This window comes from Lolium rigidum, chromosome 6, assembly GCF_022539505.1.
Source record: "Lolium rigidum isolate FL_2022 chromosome 6, APGP_CSIRO_Lrig_0.1, whole genome shotgun sequence".
In the NCBI taxonomy this organism is placed as follows: domain Eukaryota; kingdom Viridiplantae; phylum Streptophyta; class Magnoliopsida; order Poales; family Poaceae; genus Lolium; species Lolium rigidum.
The window spans coordinates 253238830-253256368 of NC_061513.1; the positions used below are offsets into that span (position 1 = coordinate 253238830).

Genomic DNA, 17539 nt, shown 5'->3' on the forward strand with positions numbered 1-17539 from the left:
TAAACCTGGGATATTACATTTAAGTAGGCGGAAGGGTAGGGTTAGAGGCGTCTTGAGGGGCCCACACACTAGGGCGGCGTGGGCCCCTCCTTGGCCGCGCCGCCTTAGTGTGTCGCCACCTCGTGGCCCCACTTCGTATCTCCTTCGGTCTTCTGGAAGCTTCGTGGAAAAATAAGACCCTGGGCGTTGATTTCGTCCAATTCCGAGAATATTTCCTTTGTAGGATTTCTGAAACCAAAAATAGCAGAAAACGGCAACTGGCTCTTCGGCATCTTGTCAATAGGTTAGTGCCGGAAAATGCATAAACATGACATAAAGTGTGTATAAAACATGTGAGTATCATCATAAAAGTGGCATGGAACATAAGAAATTATAGATACGTTTGAGACGTATCACCTTCCTCTTGGGGTTCCCGAACAGTGTGAAGTCGGCGTTATGATAAGCACCATCAAGCTCTTTTTCTTGCGCCGTTTCCGGGGAGAAAGAGGATTTCTGCAAGGGGAGTCTCTCATCTCCGATCTCTCTTGTTTTACACCAATTGGTATATGTTTTGTTTACACTTCGTGACACTTTTATACATTTTCCGGCACTAACCTATTGACAAGATGCCACAGTGCTAGTTCCCTGTTTTCTGCTGTTTTTGTATTTCAGAAGAGTTGTATAGGTAATATTCTCGGAATTGGACAAAACAAAAGCCAAAGTTCCTATTTTTCCCGGAGCGGATACAAAGTCCAGAGGAGAGACGAAGGGGGCCACAGGCTGGCCAAACCTACCCTAGGCGCGGCCTGGACCTAGCCCGCCCCTAGGGGTGGTCTAGGGCCACCAGGCCTCCACCGACCTCGCCCTTCCGCCTATATAAAGCTCCCAACACAAAAACCCTAAATATACAAGCCTCTGTCCATGAAAAGTTCCATAGCTCCGCTGATGTCGCAGACAAGATCCGGGGGACAGAAGTCTCTGTTCCGGCACCCTGCCGGGACAGGGAATTGCCCCCGGAGCTATCTCCATCGACTCCACCGCCATCTCCATCGCCGTTGCTGACTCCCATGATGAGGAGTGAGTAGTTCTTCCTCGGGGCTGAGGGCTCTACCGGTAGCTATGTGGTCTATCTCTCTCCCATGGTGTGATCTTTATGTGATCATGAGCTTTGTATCTTGATGTCGTTATGCTATTCAAGTGAACTTTACTTATGTGATCCCCATAGACTCCTTGTCGCACATGTGTAAAGGTGGAGTGTGTGCACCGTGTGGGTCTCTTAGGCTATATTTCACAGAATACTTGTTTACTGAATTATGATTTGAGTTGGATGTCTCTATGAAATTGTGGTGTGTTAGTACCGCCTATGAATGCTCAAAGTGCAACATGGGGTGTTCATTAGTACTTGGGAATACATTTTTAAGGTTTGCTTTTGCATCCCTACACGGTGAATTAGTGTTCGTTACCCGACCGGAGAGTCTTTCAGAGTAGCATAGTGAAGTGCTTATATTTATATTCCTTTATGATATCATTGCTGAGAGTGACCACTAGTGAAAGTATGATCCATAGGCCTTGTTTCCAAGCATCAAATCACTGTTATTTACTATTTTACTACATGTCTACTTGCTCCATATTTATTTCAGATTGTTATTACCACTCATATTCATCCATATGACTTGCATTTTACTATCTCTTCGCCTAACTAGTGCACCTATACATTTGACAAAGTGTATTGGGTGTGTTGGGGACACAAGAGACTTCTTGTATCGTAATTGAAGGGTTGCTTCAGAGGGATACCTTTGACCTCTACCTCCCTGAGTTCGATAAACCTTGGGTGATCCACTTAAGGAAAACTTGTTGCTGTTCTACAAACCTCTGCACTTGGAGGCCCAACATTGTCTACAAGAATAGAGCGCGCGTGGACATCATCTACACATGGTTGCAAGCATCCATGCCTAGACTCGGGGGCTACTCCCATCGGGAGCGCTGTACGTGCACCCGATAAAAACTTGCTTTCAAATGGAAAGGAATGATCAAATCTTTTCGGCAGCTATGTACATTCGACAGAAGACAATTCTAGTCCCTGCTCGAAGCTTTACTTCGACCAGTCACTCGGGGGCTACTGATGTGGGCATTACCCTTCGGGTAACCAACATTATGCTACCTCCTACGGCCTAACAAGGGGCCGATGAAGATTGCTCAGCAACCAAGATGGGTCGATACGTCGGTTCCAGAGAAGTAGATTCACTCGAAGAAGAATTCTTGACGAACAAGGCAAGAAGACGTTAAACAAGGAAAGATTAGAAGTAGAACTCTTTGTAACCTAGTCGAACCCAGACAGAACTCTCGAGACCTAGCCTGCAATATAAGGGCCAGGAGACAGTCTGCCGAGGGACACAATTACAACAAATAGATTCACCGCAAGTCAAGAGCTATGACCTTTAGAACCTTAGCATGTCGACAAGATAGTAACCTAAGCCTTCGGCTACCCCATTGTAACCCGATATATTCAATAATCAAGATCAGACAAGCAGGAAGTGAGGGTTTTACCTCATCGAGGGCCCCGAACCTGAGTAAGTCTCTCTCCCTATCTGTTTGGTATCCGATGTCTCGTGTGAGCCTGCAGGATTCCGTCAACCCTAAGCCCCTAAAGGTGGGCATTCCCGGGGAGCACCCTTGTCATCATTACAACATAATACATAGACCGTAATCCAACTGGGTCTATTACTAATAATCCACCTTCCGGTTATCGTCCGAACCCATTCCAGTATTAAGTTGCAAGCAACATATTATCACATTAAGCAATGTGTAAGTAAACAAGAATTATCATTGGATAAAACATTTTTTTTCTCCCTAGTAGAAACAACACATCTACAATCTTAGAAGTTATTGTCACTCTTCCAGAAATAGAGGCATGAACCTACTATCGAGCATAAATACTCCCTCTTGGAGTCACAAGCATCTACTTAGGCATAGTATCTACTAGCAACGGAGAGCATGCAAGATCACACATAACATATGACAAGTATACAATCGATCTCAACATAGTATTCAATATTCATCGGATCCCAGCAAACACAACATGTAGCATTATATAAAGATGATATTGATCATGATAGGCAGCTCACAAGATCTAAACATGAGGCACAAATTGGAGAAGAAAACCATCTAGCTACTGCTATGGACCCATAGTCCAGGGATGAACTACTCACACATCACTTCGGAGGCGGGCATGGCGATGTAGAGGCCTTCGGTGATGATCTCCTTGTCCGGCAGGGTACCGGGAAGAGCTTCAGAACCCTCCCGAGCTAGGGTCTGCGATGGCGGCCACGACGAAAATTTTCATGGATGGAGGCTCGGGTATTTAGGTTTTCCCGATCAGATGAATAAATAGGCGGAAGGGCGAGGTCGGTGGGTGCCCGAGGGGCCCACACCACCCCTAGGCCAGGTGTGGCTAGGGCCTGGGCCGCGCCTAGGCTAGGTGTGGCCACCTCGTGGTGCATCTTCGTCTCTCCTCTGGACTCCGTCTTCGTTATAGTAAAATAGGAACTTCGACTTTTGTTTCGTCCAACTCCGAGAATATTTCCTATACAACTTTTCTAAAATACAAAACAACAGAAAACAGGGAACTGGCACTGTGACATCTTGTCAATAGGTTAGTTCTGGAAAATGTATAAAAGTGCAACGAAGTGTAAACAAAACATATAGAAATTGGTGAAAAACAAGCATGGAGCATCAAATTTGCAACGTATCACCCGTCGCTCCCTTCGTTGCTGCAGCACCTCGTTAGCGTCATCCTCGGCCTTCATTAGCCTCGAAGGACGTTAGGATGGACCTTTGCTTCGCGGCCTTCTCCTCCAGGTCAGGCCCGCTCTAGTCATCGTTGTTGTCCGAGTCCAACTCCGCGCTACTGCTGCTCTGCTTCGAAGGCCGCGTGAGCCGCCTCCTCCTCTGCTACCTCCCGCAGCGCATCGGCCATGAACTGCTCGTTCATCGTCCCGAGCTACGGGTCCTCCCCCCTGACGTCATCCTCATCGTTGTCGTAGTCGAACTCGAACATGGAGGTGGAGGCGATGACAGAGGAGCCTGGCCGCCGCCACCGGTGCGGCTCATCATTGCATACGTGGTGGCTAGGCAGCGAGGCATGGTGTCGTGGAGGCGGAGGGATGGATAGCCGACGGTTGTGGTGGCGATGGCGAGAGGGGGACCTTTTATAGCTGGTGTTGACGAGGGAAGATGTGGGGAGAAAGCACGAGAAGCGGTGGAGAAGGCGCGTGGACATGTGCGGGAATGCGAACATCGGCGACGCGTGGAGGTGGCGTAGTGCCGACCGGACGTCTCGCCTGCACCGTCATGCAAAACCGTCGTCGCTATTAAGGCAAAGTTGCTGCATTGCATGCCTCTGCGTCGCTGACGAATCAGGTCCGTCACTCGCGACACGGGTTTTCGTTTTATCCGTCGCTCCTGAAGATTTTCATGTGTAGCGAAAATAGGGTCGGAGCACCGGACACCGTACTGAACCACACCCGATAAAAAAGGTTTTGGGAAGCGTGGCTAGGGAACCATCGAAAGTTCGACGCGCCCAATCTTTTTTTTATAAACGATTTGAAAAACGTAGCTGGGAGTATCATATGTAGTATCATGCATTCCATGCATGCAAAATGCTGATGTGGCAGTGCAATTAAGGATGAGAGAGGGTGTACTAGTATCATAGGTAGATACCGTATCATAGCACATACTACTAGAAAAAATAATGTCAAGTAAATCTTGTACACATATTTGCATTGAGATTCTACGAAACAATTAATTTTTCGATAAAGGGAATATATTAATATCAAGAAGATACCAATTACACCCAGCCTCTGCAACAACGCACCACCCTAATGGCACTACGGATGCACACAACCAAAAAAAGGAAAAGAAAACTAAGAAACAAAAGTCCCGCTACAGTATCTCGGGCCTAACAACAGCAATACATCCACCACCATGACAACACCTGAATTACAGACTCTCCAAAAACGACGCCTTCAAGAAGGGAACAAGTGCTCAAACACCGTCGTCGCCCGATCAAAGATCTTAGGTTTTCACCCCGAAGATAGTCCCCGCTCTCAAAACAATGCCTCCACCAAGGTCAACGCCGGGTACAACCCGTTAAGGCCGGACCTTGGGTTTTCACCCCGAAAGGTAGGACTCTCGCGCTTCACCCGTGTTGCCGCCCCCACTTCCAAACCGCTGCTGTGAAGCCGGGACACCAAGCAAGCCCCTCAACAGCGCAGAGACTTGAACCTCCCTTAGCTAGTCGTCCCCTCCGGCCTTTAAGAAATTCTCTTCTTCCGACTTTCATCATGGATCCATAGTCACTTGATGTCAACACAGAAAAAGAGCTTCGCGCCGCTCCCTCCAGAACCAAACGGTCGGAATAAACGCATGGGTGCGCACGACCGAATACCTCCGATCCAGCAAACTCCAGGCAAAGCGCTGTTACATTCGCCGGTGAAGCCTTCCGGAACTCAACCCTCCGGCCAGATCACGAGTCCAGGCCTCCGGTAGGTCCTCCTCTTCACGCAAGAGAGACCCTAGGACCGCCGCCTTTATTCAGGTCGGACCCCCACGTCGGCGACCATCCCGGGCTGGCCAACCCAACCCTCCACCGGCGACACCATCGCCGGCTTCCAAGCACCTCCATCGCACCTGACGCCCGCCACCTGCCACCAGGTCGACACCTTCACCGCCATCCAGGGCCGCCGCCCTTTGTGCCGTGATCCAGACCTTGAGGAGGAGCAGCACGAGATCCGCCCCCATCACCACCCGCCCGGCGATGCCGAGGCGAGGAAGGAAGGAGAGGATCGCGCCGCCAGGATCCAGGGCCGCGCCACCGCCCCCAAACCGCCTGCCCGGTGAGTCCGCGGCGAGGAACGGAGGAGAGAGCCGCGCCGCCATGGTTCCATGGCCGCGCCGCCGCCCCCATCATCGCCCGCCCGACGAGGCTGCGGCGAAGACGTGATGAGATGGCCGCGCCGCCATCAACCGCCGGGTCTGGGATCATCCCCCGGTGTGGAGGCGTGCCTCCTACCGCCGCCCCAGGGGATCGTGCGCGGATCCCCGCCGCCCCCATCACCGACCGCGCCAGGCTTCGCCGGCGGCAGCCTCAGGGGATGGCGAGGAGGGAGGAGGAGGAGGGGGAAGGGAAGGCGACGGTGGGGGTTAGGGTTCCGCCCCGAGTCGCCTGGAGGGGACGACCCGAGCGGGAGAGTTTTATTTTACTATGACGTCACGAAACAATTAATATATAGAGACTATGATACTATGATACCATGCATTATGGAGATAGTAACATGTAGTAGTATCATACGCATGATTCTATATGATACTATACATTGTGATTAGTCTTAACCAAGATAGAAAGACCCAACATCCACCCATGCTCCAGGCATTAATAAACCCTCGCCATAAATCCCTCTTCCAACCGTCTCCTCCCCAGCCCGGTGACCGTATTCATCTCCTGGAACGGAAAGCACCAATCCAGCTTCCCCTATAAATTCCTCCCCTCCCCGACCCCCCAATCCCACCAACGCAGCGTGTCAACCAGATCCCCAAGGCCAAAACAAGCCCATCAACCTATTCCAGCCAGAGTTGAATCTGAGTTTACTTCGAGAGATCCATCAGCCAATCCGACGAGATGAGCTCCCAGGCGATCGAGAAGAACCGTGAGGGCGCGGAGGTGTACCACGGCGCGGCGCTGTGCGCGGAGAAGGCGGTGGAGCTGCTGGCGGAGACCAACATGCCGCTGGGCCTGCTCCCGCTCGCCGACATCGAGGAGGTGGGCTACAACCGCGCCACCGGCTTCGTCTGGCTGCGCCAGAAGAAGGCGCTCACGCACACCTTCAAGCAGATCGGCCGCCAGGTCTCGTACGCCACAGAGGTCACCGCCGTCGTCGAGGACAAGAAGATGAAGCGCATGACCGGGGTCAAGAGCAAGGAGATGCTCATCTGGGTCACGCTCTGCGACATGTTCATCGACAAGGACGACCCCTCCAAGATCACCTTCAAGACCCCCACCGGCCTCGGCAGGACCTTCCCCGTCTCCGCCTTCGGGAAGGACGACGACGGCAAGCCCAAGGCGCCCGCCGCCGCCGCAGCAACGGCTGACGGCGAGGCCGCTGCGGCCAAGTAAAAGGAGACGCGGCCGCGACACCAAGTTGAAGAGTCCTCGAGCCATTATTACTTTGCTTATCAACCGCTGCCATGCTCTGTTTCAATAAACAAATTACGTCAACTAATACTCTCCACCTCTCCTCCTCTGGTGTTTTGCCGAGGGTACCTTGTATCATACTACTATTATTATAATTATCAGTATATAATCGTGCGCTGCATAATCTTAATATATGTTCATATATAAGCTGGATCAATCGGAAGGCAATCGTCGTGAACATTATTCTGGCAGTATCACGAGGTGTACGTGACTGCGTGTTGCATAATTTATTTCAGGCATCGAAAGCTTCTCTACACTTTTCCACCGACCACTGGGAACGATTCAATTCTCCTGCTCCTCCATGCTATCTCCTACAGTATCTACTTAAGTGGAGTCACGTATAGGTAGATGAGTGTAGCTGTCGAAGCTCGCCTTCAAATTAAACGGAAAAGAGCTGCAAGTAGTACGCTGACAGATTAAATGAGACAACTACGATGGATTCCTAGACCGAGATGGACAGCAATAATCTAGCAAGAGCCTACACCCCGAATAGGACTTTGATCCACCATCAATGGAATGAAGGTACAAGCAGAAGTAGTGCTCATATTTGCTTCACAAATCAAGAAACATACGTATTGCAAATTTACAATCCGAGCCAGGCAAGCAACTTGCTTCGATGTGCAAGTGTGTGAATGTTGATGTGTACTCGCAACAACACTGAGGTCACTTATCTAGCGAGTCGGTTGGATGCATCATCAAAGGGTCCAACATGCCTAGCGTGTGTTATACTACTTTTTAAAGCAATGTGGCCAGCTCTACGCGTCGGCGTGGTCGGGGCAAACACTAAACAATCATTCCAAAACTTGCAACAAAACAATACAATATTTTTCTTGTTTTACCGCAATATATTGTCACATCATTTCTTCGTCGTGTGTAATAAAGTTACAAGAAAAATGCCACAGCATTTCGAAAAGACCAATTCAGCTGAAATATATGGGTATGCATCAAATAGTCATTGGTCACAGCAAATCCCAAAAAAAAAAAACCCATCAGACATATCTATACTCCTATATAGTGTGCCAATCTCGAACTAGAGGTACCAAGCAAATCTAACCTTTCATTGGAGTTAATCCAACGACTGACAATGAAGGGATTCGTGGTCTACAGTATTGAGCAAAGTCTTCCACATCTTCCTAGCTAGGACATCCGGACAAAGAAAAACAATGGAACAACTCAAAGACCTAGTGCTAGGAGCATCTGTACCACCTTGTGACCTGGCCTAGGAAGTCAATGACGAAAAGGTTTATACACTATCACATGCACAAGGAATTTGCTATCCTTTTGGCAAGTCTGGGGTTTCTATTACCGAATCATGATCATTGTGATACTAATCTATAACTATTCACAAACAAAATACATCTACTATTGCAGATGATACTACATAACAATAACCGAAGAGTGCTCTCGGAGTCTTGGTACAAGTATTTCTGAAATGCTTGTATTATGTCTTATTTGTAGATAGCACAAATCAATTAGAAATTGTGGTATCGAAATGTTCAAAGCAAGCGCATTTTGCTAGTGTAGCATAGGAGGGAAATGTTTGCACCACACCAAAAAAACATTTAGAACCCAAGATTTTGCAGTAGATGCCTAGAAGCATCGCAAAAATCTCGCTCTTATCTTCGCAACAAAACACACTCAAGTTTGCAGCATGAAGGGAAAGCAAATGCAACATACAAAATTTCTTAAAATACTAACCTTTTTTAAAAGCATCGGACGCACCGGGTCGGGCTCGCCAGAGCCTTGCCACCAAGGAATCTGGTGACCTTTGAAACCCCCTCGGCCCCACGATCTTCCCCGAGTTTGGTGGCACATAGGAATCAATTTAGTGCATCCATGGCGGTGATGTAGGGATATGTATAGGAGGGGAGGGACAAGTGAGGCGCATTAGAGAATTGATGGAGGAGCTCATGGGAGCTATGTTGTGTGGATTTGACTGGCCGTGGAGGTGAGAGGAGCGGGAACATACATGTGGGGAGTTGAGAGGAGTAGCAACACTTGCGAGAAAGGAGCAGCACGGGGCAAGATATGGGAGTTGAGAGAGAAGCGGGAACGTACATGTGGGGAGTTGAGAGGAGTAGCAACACGTGAGAGAAAGTAATATTGTGGTACATAACCGATGATTGGACAACATAGAGGAGATCTTCAGTGAATCATCTACATCCCAGACGTTCAGTCCCTAGTCCTAATAACCAGAACCTAGGCACCTTCAAATGCGAAAAGATGAGCAGCATGTGAAGGAGTATGGAAAGATGATGTTTGAGGGTGGAGAAGTATGAGAAGGTTGTTTCTGGAGGAAGGAGATGGCCTCCAAGTTATTTGGTTTTTTAATTAGGATATTTTGATTTCTAATTGGGCTAACAATTGGGACCGTCCAAATCAGCAAATTGGCTATCGCAAATGGGTCTCACTTGCCAATTTTCGTGTCAATTTACGGTTAGTGTTTTATGAGAAAACCAGGACACAATATGGTAGATTTCTGTCCCCGAAACATAAAGTGGTGCCAATTGGTAAAATTTGCAAAAAAAAAGTGGTGGTTTAACGCAAACAAGTCGCTGACATGTGGTATCGACATCGATTGGAGACCAAAATAGTTAGGCGAGGCTATGATTGTCGAGAGGTCATCATTGACCAGGTGGTTAATAAAATGCCTTGATGGGCATTTGGATACCTGATAGAGGAGCTGCCATGGTTAGATGGACACTTGATCGAGGAGCCTCCACACATACTTAAAACTACAAAGGTTGTATCTATAATAATGTGATGTTTGGTCGATAGTACATTGGTAAGTCTCGGGATCAAGGGGAAGACGAGATGAACAAAGGAGGGAAGTGGCAGATAAGGAGTTACCGAGGAAGAGCAGGATAAGGGTTGTGTCATGTACAAAATAAATCTACAAACATATCTAAGAAAAAAAAGCATCAATGGGCCAAATTCACACCCCATTGGGAATAGCTACAATTTGCAACCCAGTGATAGGAGAAAAAAACTCTCAAACAGATAAGGGGAGAAATGAAAATTCCTTGAAGAATTAGCCATGTTGTTGTGACACGTCCCAAGAAGGGGTTAGATTGCGGAACTTCTTTGTACATAGAATTCAAGGAAAGAGGTGTAAATTTTTTTTCCAGGAAAGGTTACATGCACTGCTTCTGTTCTTGTATTTATACAAAACATATTCGAGCATACCGTCGACGTGCAGTCTATGTGTTTATACTCCCTCCAATTTATATTTTTACTTGTCATTAACATGAATATATCTAGAACTAAAATATATCTAGATATATCTATACTAAAAATAATTAAAATAAATCAGAGAAATTACTATGACTAAAGACTTCTCTTGAAAGGTCTCGAGCGTTCCCAATTTTCAAATAAGAAATTTCAGAAATAGCAAAGAAGAAACGAATTTGTATCACGGATATAGCTAAGAGAGCAGCACTTGAGAGTGGCCGCATCCATTTTTGGGAAGATGATGCCCACAATCTTCCCAAGCCTGGAGGCGTGCCAAGTGGAGGTGCCCACACGCAGTAGACGCGGTACCTAAACTTCCGTGGTCTCAATGATCCGGCGAAGAGGAACACGGTGCGAGAGTTTGTCGCCTCCGTTCGTGTTAACATCGTGTGTTTCCAGGAGACGAGAATCGATATTTTTGATGATTTCATAGTTATGCAGTATTTAGGCCCATCCATTGATGGGTATGCGTATCTCCCGGCCATTGAGACGCGGCGGGGGGGGGGGATATTGTTGGCATGGGACACCTCGGTGATCGACATTGCCAACACGAGTCTGGACACTTACGCTCTCACAGGTGAGGTCTCGACTAAAGACCATAGAAAGTGGTGGATCACCACGGTTTATGGGCCGCAGAGTAATGGGGATAAAATCAACTTTCTGACGGAACTGACAGAACGGCGATCGCTCTATCCTAGTCCCTGGATGCTCTTAGGAGACTTCAACCTCATACTCTATGCCTCGGAGAAGAACAACAGCAACCTGGATAGGACCATGATGTCCAGATTCCGGAGCTTTGTGCAGCAACTGGAGCTTAAGGACCTATACATGCATGGGAGAAAGCTTACGTGGAACAACGAAAGGAACCAACCAACGCTCACACGTATCAACAGAATTTTGGTCTCCATAGATTGGGACCTGGAGCATCCTGATGTGCTGCTTCAGGCGCTACCATCCTCTCTCTCGGATCACGTGCTGCTGCACCTCTCGATCAACGCGTCGCTCAGGCCCAGGAGGCGCTTTAAGTTCGAGCTATCTTGGATGAAACTCGATGGGCTGGATGAGGCCATCAAGGAGGCCTGGGTTTGCAATCGGAGGATCACATACTCGTTTAGGAGACTCAATGCCCTGCTCAGGAACGCGGCAGAGCACTTGCACGCTCGTGGACAGAGAAAGATGGGTAACATCAAACTACAACTAGCAATCGCAAATACAACAATTTTTCACCTGGATGCAGCTCAGGACAGGAGACGCATGTCTCAAGGGGAGATATGGCTTAGGAAAATTCTGAAACTAGGCCTATCATCTTTGGAAAGAACTATGGCAAGGCAACGGTCTCGCATCAGATGGCTACGGGACGGAGACGCTAATTCCAAGTTGTTCCACGCAGTTGAAAATGGGCGAAGGACCAAGAACTTCATCCACTAGTAGGGAAATGCTTATAGGTGGAGCTTAGTTCTGTGGCGCACCACTAAAAATACGCTACAAAAAGCTTTTTTTGGCGCACCAGAAAGGATGCGCCACAAAAATAGCTTATTTTTGTGGCGCACCACTAAACCGTGCGCCACAGAAATTATGTGGGGCCCACATCCTGCCACCACCAATAATTAGTGTAGTTATTTCTGTGGCGCACATGGCGTGCTGCGCCACATAAATAAGTGTTTCTGTGGCGCACTGGTTCTGGTGCGCCACATAAATAATTGATTCTGTGGCGCACTTGTGCTAGTGCGCCACAGAAATAGCGCCTTTTATATCATACCGTACCCCCTCCCCCGCCCGTACTTCTTCTTCCTCCTCCACCCCTCTTCCTCTCCCTACCGCCGCGCGCCGCCGCCTTCCTCCGCGAGGGCCACATGCCGCCACGCTCCACCCATCCCCGCCACCAGCAACACAAGCCGCTGCGGCGTGGAGGAGGAGGGGCCGCCGCATCAAGGAGGAGGGGCCGGCTCCGCGTCAAGGAGGAGGAGCCGCCGCGTCTTCCTCCTCCTCCACCCATGCCGTCATCGTCAACCTCCTCCTCCACCCCTATCATCGGTGAGCTCCAACTCTCCCCTCCCCTCCCTCTTCCTCTACCCTTGCTATGGATGTGTTGCTGTTGTCTCCTGGATGTTGTTGTGCTCGATCTGGATGCTGTTGTGCTGCTGTTGTGCTCTGGATGCTGTGATATATTATTTCCATTCTCTTCCTGTGATGATGAATCATGTGGATGATGAGCCTCTTGTATTGAATTGGCAGCAATTTATAGTCCTAGCTTGCTCTAAGATTCTACAGAATGCAGAAATAGTACTACTAGTTGTTTGCCAGTATTAGCAGAAGTGGTTACTGCTGATTGAAGATGCTTGTGTTTGTGTTGTTGTTAGTTTGTAGCAAGCAGCTCGCATGGCATGTGAGAGAGAACATGAGAGAGTTCTTGGGGTCAGAGATGATGGCAACATCAGCACTGGTCCTGCACTGGTCCTGCTTTGAATTAGTAAGATCAAGTAGTGGCTTGAGTTCCTGTTGGTAATCAATACCAACAAAGAGCTACTTCATTTTAAGTAGAATTTCTTTTAAGGACTCTAGCTAGATTAGAGGGGAAAAAGATTGTTGCTTTGTTGCCTATGATAATGGATCATCAAATGTTTCCCTTTGTCCCTGGTTGCCTCCTTAATTGATGCCTTATGATCCAAATGATCCAAGTCCCTTGCATGATCCCATTTGTCCCTAATGTTGCTTAAGATGAATAAATTCCCTCTAATCACCATTTGGAGATCAAGACTAGTTCTTGATTTCCATTAGCTAGACTCCAATACTAAAAATGTCTCCCAAATATGGAGACAAAAATTTTAACATTACCCCAATGTTATTTCTCTCAAATGAACAGTTTCTGATGGTATGCTTGCTCCTCACTGCTTTATCAATTTCCTACTGATCCTAAGTACCCATGAATATCTGGTGACTATTCAAGTTTCAATGTTGGCCTTTATTCTTGGTAGCTCAAAGTGTCATGCACATGTGGCTTTTACCTTGTGGGTGTACTATTATTCTGGGCCTCTCCTATTTAACTATATGGTTAAATTATCTCGTTTGTCTTTTGTTAATCTCTCGGTGGTCGACGAGTAACTAAATAAGCTTATGCTTAATTAGTCGGATGTTGAATTAGTAAGATCAAGTAGTGGCTTGAGTTCCTGTTGGTAATCTCTTTTAAGGACTCTAGCTAGATTAGTGGGGAAAAGATTGCTGATTTGTTGCCTATGATAATGGATCATCAAATGTTTCCCTTTGTCCCTGGTTGCCTCCTTAATTGATGCCTTATGATCCAAATGACCCAAGTCCCTTGCATGATCCCATTTGTCCCTAATGTTGCTTAAGATGAATAAATTCCCTCTAATCACCATTTGGAGATCAAGACTAGTTCTTGATTTCCATTAACTTTGTTTTGAACTCAACTGAGTAATGATAAATTTCTATTTCTTGTTGGCTTTGATGAAAATAGAGATATCCACAGTAGGGGATCATGTAAATGAATGCCACTGTGGTATCTGATACGTCTCCGACGTATCGATAATTTCTTATGTTCTATGCCATATTATTGATGATACCTACATGTTTTATGCACACTTTATGTCATATTCGTGCATTTTCTGGAACTAACCTATTAACAAGATGCCGAAGTGCCGGTTCTGTTTTCTCGCTGTTTTTGGTTTCAGAAATCCTAGTAACGAAATATTCTCGGAATTGGACGAAACGAAGACCCGGGGTCCTATTTTTCCACGGAGCTTCCGGAAGACCGAAGAACACACGAAGTGGGGCCACGAGGTGGCCAAACCACAGGGCCGCGCGGCCCGAGGGGGCTCGCGCCGCCCTATGGTGTAGCCCCCTCGTCCGGCCCCCGACTCGCCCTTCCGCCTACTTAAAGCCTCCGTCGCGAAACCCCCGATGCGAAAAACCACGATACGGAAAACCTTACTGAGACGCCGCCGCCGCCGATCCCATCTCGGGGGATTCTGGAGATCTCCTCCGGCACCCTGCCGGAGAGGGGATTCATCTCCGGAGGACTCTACACCGCCATGGTCGCCTCCGGAGTGATGAGTGAGTAGTTCACCCCTGGACTATGGGTCCATAGCAGTAGCTAGATGGTTGTCTTCTCCTCATTGTGCTTCATTGTTGGATCTTGTGAGCTGCCTAACATGATCAAGATCATCTATCCGTAATTCTATATGTTGTGTTTGTCGGGATCCGATGGATAGAGAATACCATGTCATGTTAATTATCAAGTTATTATACATGTGTTGTTTATGATCTTGCATGCTCTCCGTTACTAGTAGAGGCTCGGCCAAGTTTTTACTTTTAACTCCAAGAGGGAGTACTTATGCTCGATAGTGGGTTCATGCCCGCATTGACACCGGGACGAGTGACAGAAAGTTCTAAGGTTGTGTTGTGCTTGTTGCCACTAGGGATAAAACATTGGCGCTATGTCCGAGGATGTAGTTGTTGATTACATTACGCACCATACTTAATGCAATTGTCCGTTGCTTTGCAACTTAATACTGGAGGGGGTTCGGATGATAACTTCGAAGGTGGACTTTTTAGGCATAGATGCGGTTGGATGGCGGTCTATGTACTTTGTCGTAATGCCCAATTAAATCTCACTATACTTATCATGTCATGTATGTGCATTGTTATGCCCTCTCTATTTGTCAATTGCCCGACTGTAATTTGTTCACCCAACATGCTTTTATCTTATGGGAGAGACACCTCTAGTGAGCTGTGGACCCCGGTCCATTCTTTAATACTTGAAATACAAATCTCGCTGCAATACTTGTTTTTACTGTTTTCTCTGCAAACAATCATCTTCCACACAATACGGTTAATCCTTTGTTACAGCAAGCCGGTGAGATTGACAACCTCACTGTTTCGTTGGGGCAAAGTACTTTGGTTGTGTTGTGCGGGTTCCACGTTGGCGCCGGAATCTCCGGTGTTGCGCCGCACTACATCCCGCCGCCATCAACCTTCAACGTGCTTCTTGGCTCCTCCTGGTTCGATAAACCTTGGTTTCTTTTCGAGGGAAAACTTGCTGCTGTGCGCATCATACCTTCCTCTTGGGGTTGCCCAACGAACGTGTGAAATACACGCCATCAAGCATATTTTATGGCGCCGTTGCCGGGGATATCAAGACACGCTGCAAGGGGAGTCTCCACTTCTCAATCTCTTTACTTTGTTTTTGTCTTGCTTTATTTTATTTACTACTTTGTTTGCTGCACTTATATCAAAACACAAAAAAATTAGTTGCTAGCTTTACTTTATTTGCTATCTTGTTTGTTATATCAAAAACACAAAAAAATTAGTTTACTTGCATTTTACTTTATCTAGTTTGCTTTATTTACTATTGCTAAAATGGCCAACCCTGAAAATACTAAGTTGTGTGACTTCACTAGCACAAATAATAATGATTTCTTATGCACACCTATTGCTCCACCTGCTACTACAGCGGAATTCTTTGAAATTAAACCCGCTTTACTTAATCTTGTTATGCGAGAGCAGTTTTCTGGTGTTAGTTCTGATGATGCTGCTGCCCATCTCAATAATTTTGTTGAACTATGTGAAATGCAAAAGTATAAAGATGTAGATGGTGACATTATAAAATTAAAATTGTTCCCTTTCTCATTAAGAGGAAGAGCTAAAGATTGGTTGCTATCTCTCGCCTAAGAATAGTATTGATTCATGGACTAAATGCAAGGATGCTTTTATTGGTAGATATTATCCCCCTGCTAAAATTATATCTTTGAGGAGTAGCATAATGAATTTTAAACAATTGGATAATGAACATGTTGCTCAAGCTTGGGAAAGAATGAAATCTCTGGTTAAAAATTGCCCAACCCATGGATCGACTACTTGGATGATCATCCAAACCTTCTATGCGGGACTAAATTTTTCTTCGCGGAACTTATTGGATTCAGCTGCTGGAGGTACCTTTATGTCCATCACTCTTGGTGAAGCAACAAAGCTTCTTGATAATATGATGGTTAATTACTCTGAATGGCACACGGAAAGAGCTCCACAAGGTAAGAAGGTAAATTCGTTGAAGAATCCTCTTCCTTGAATGATAAAGTTGATGCTATTATGTCTATGCTTGCGAATGATAGGACTAATGTTGATCCTAATAATGTTCCATTAGCTTCATTGGTTGCCCAAGAAGAACATGTTGATGTAAACTTCATTAAAAATAATAATTTCAACAACAATGCTTATCGGAACAATTCTAGTAATAACTATAGGCCATATCCTTATAATAATGGTAACGGTTATGCTAATTCTTATGGGAATTCTTACAACAATAATAGGAATACACCCCTGGACTTGAAGCCATGCTTAAAGAATTTATTAGTACACAAACTGCCTTCAACAAATCTGTTGAGGAAAAGCTCAATAAAATTGATATTCTTGTTTCTAGAGTTGATAGTCTTGCCTCTGATGTTGATCTTTTGAAATCGAAAGTTATGCCTAATAGGGATATTGAAAATAAAATTGTTACTACAGCAAATGCCATCCAAGTTAGAATTAATGAGAATATAAGATTAATGGCTGAACTGCGAGCTAGGTGGGATAGAGAAGAAAATGAAAAACTAGCTAAAAAAGAAAATGTAGCTAAAGTTTGGACTATTACCACCACAAGTAATGTTGATTCTTCATATGTTGCTGCACCTCCTACTATCAATGGTAAAATAATTGGTGTTGGCAATGCTTCTACTCCTAGTGCAAAGCGCGCAAAACTACTCGAAACTGCTAAAGCTACTGAAACTGCTTGTGATAAAACTGCTGAAATTTTTTCCAACCTTGGGGATGATAATCCCATTGCTTTAGATTGTAATGATTTAGATTTTGATGATTGCCACATCTCTGAAGTTATAAAGTTCTTGCAAAAACTTGCTAAGAGTCCCAATGCTAGCGCTATAAATTTGGCTTTCACAAAACATATTACAAATGCTCTCATAAAAGCTAGAGAAGAGAAACTAAAACTTGAAACTTCTATTCCTAGAAAGCTAGAGGATGGTTGGGAGCCCATCATTAAAATGAGAGTCAAAGATTTTGATTGTAATG

General features: G+C 46.3%; 1 protein-coding gene across 1 annotated transcript; it reads left to right on the forward strand.

Annotated features, from left to right (window-relative positions):
• Window positions 1-6456: 6456 nt before the first annotated feature.
• On the forward strand, window positions 6457-7352 carry LOC124665065. The gene has a single exon (XM_047202469.1). The coding sequence runs from the start codon at window positions 6656-6658 to the stop codon at window positions 7148-7150; it is 495 nt and encodes a 164-aa protein (XP_047058425.1). The 5' UTR covers window positions 6457-6655; the 3' UTR covers window positions 7151-7352.
• Window positions 7353-17539: the final 10187 nt, after the last annotated feature.

What these genes read in the sequence shown, in the direction of transcription:
- LOC124665065 (XM_047202469.1), top strand. Translation starts at nt 6,656, where the DNA reads ATGAGCTCCCAGGCGATCGAGAAGAACCGTGAGGGCGCGGAGGTGTAC.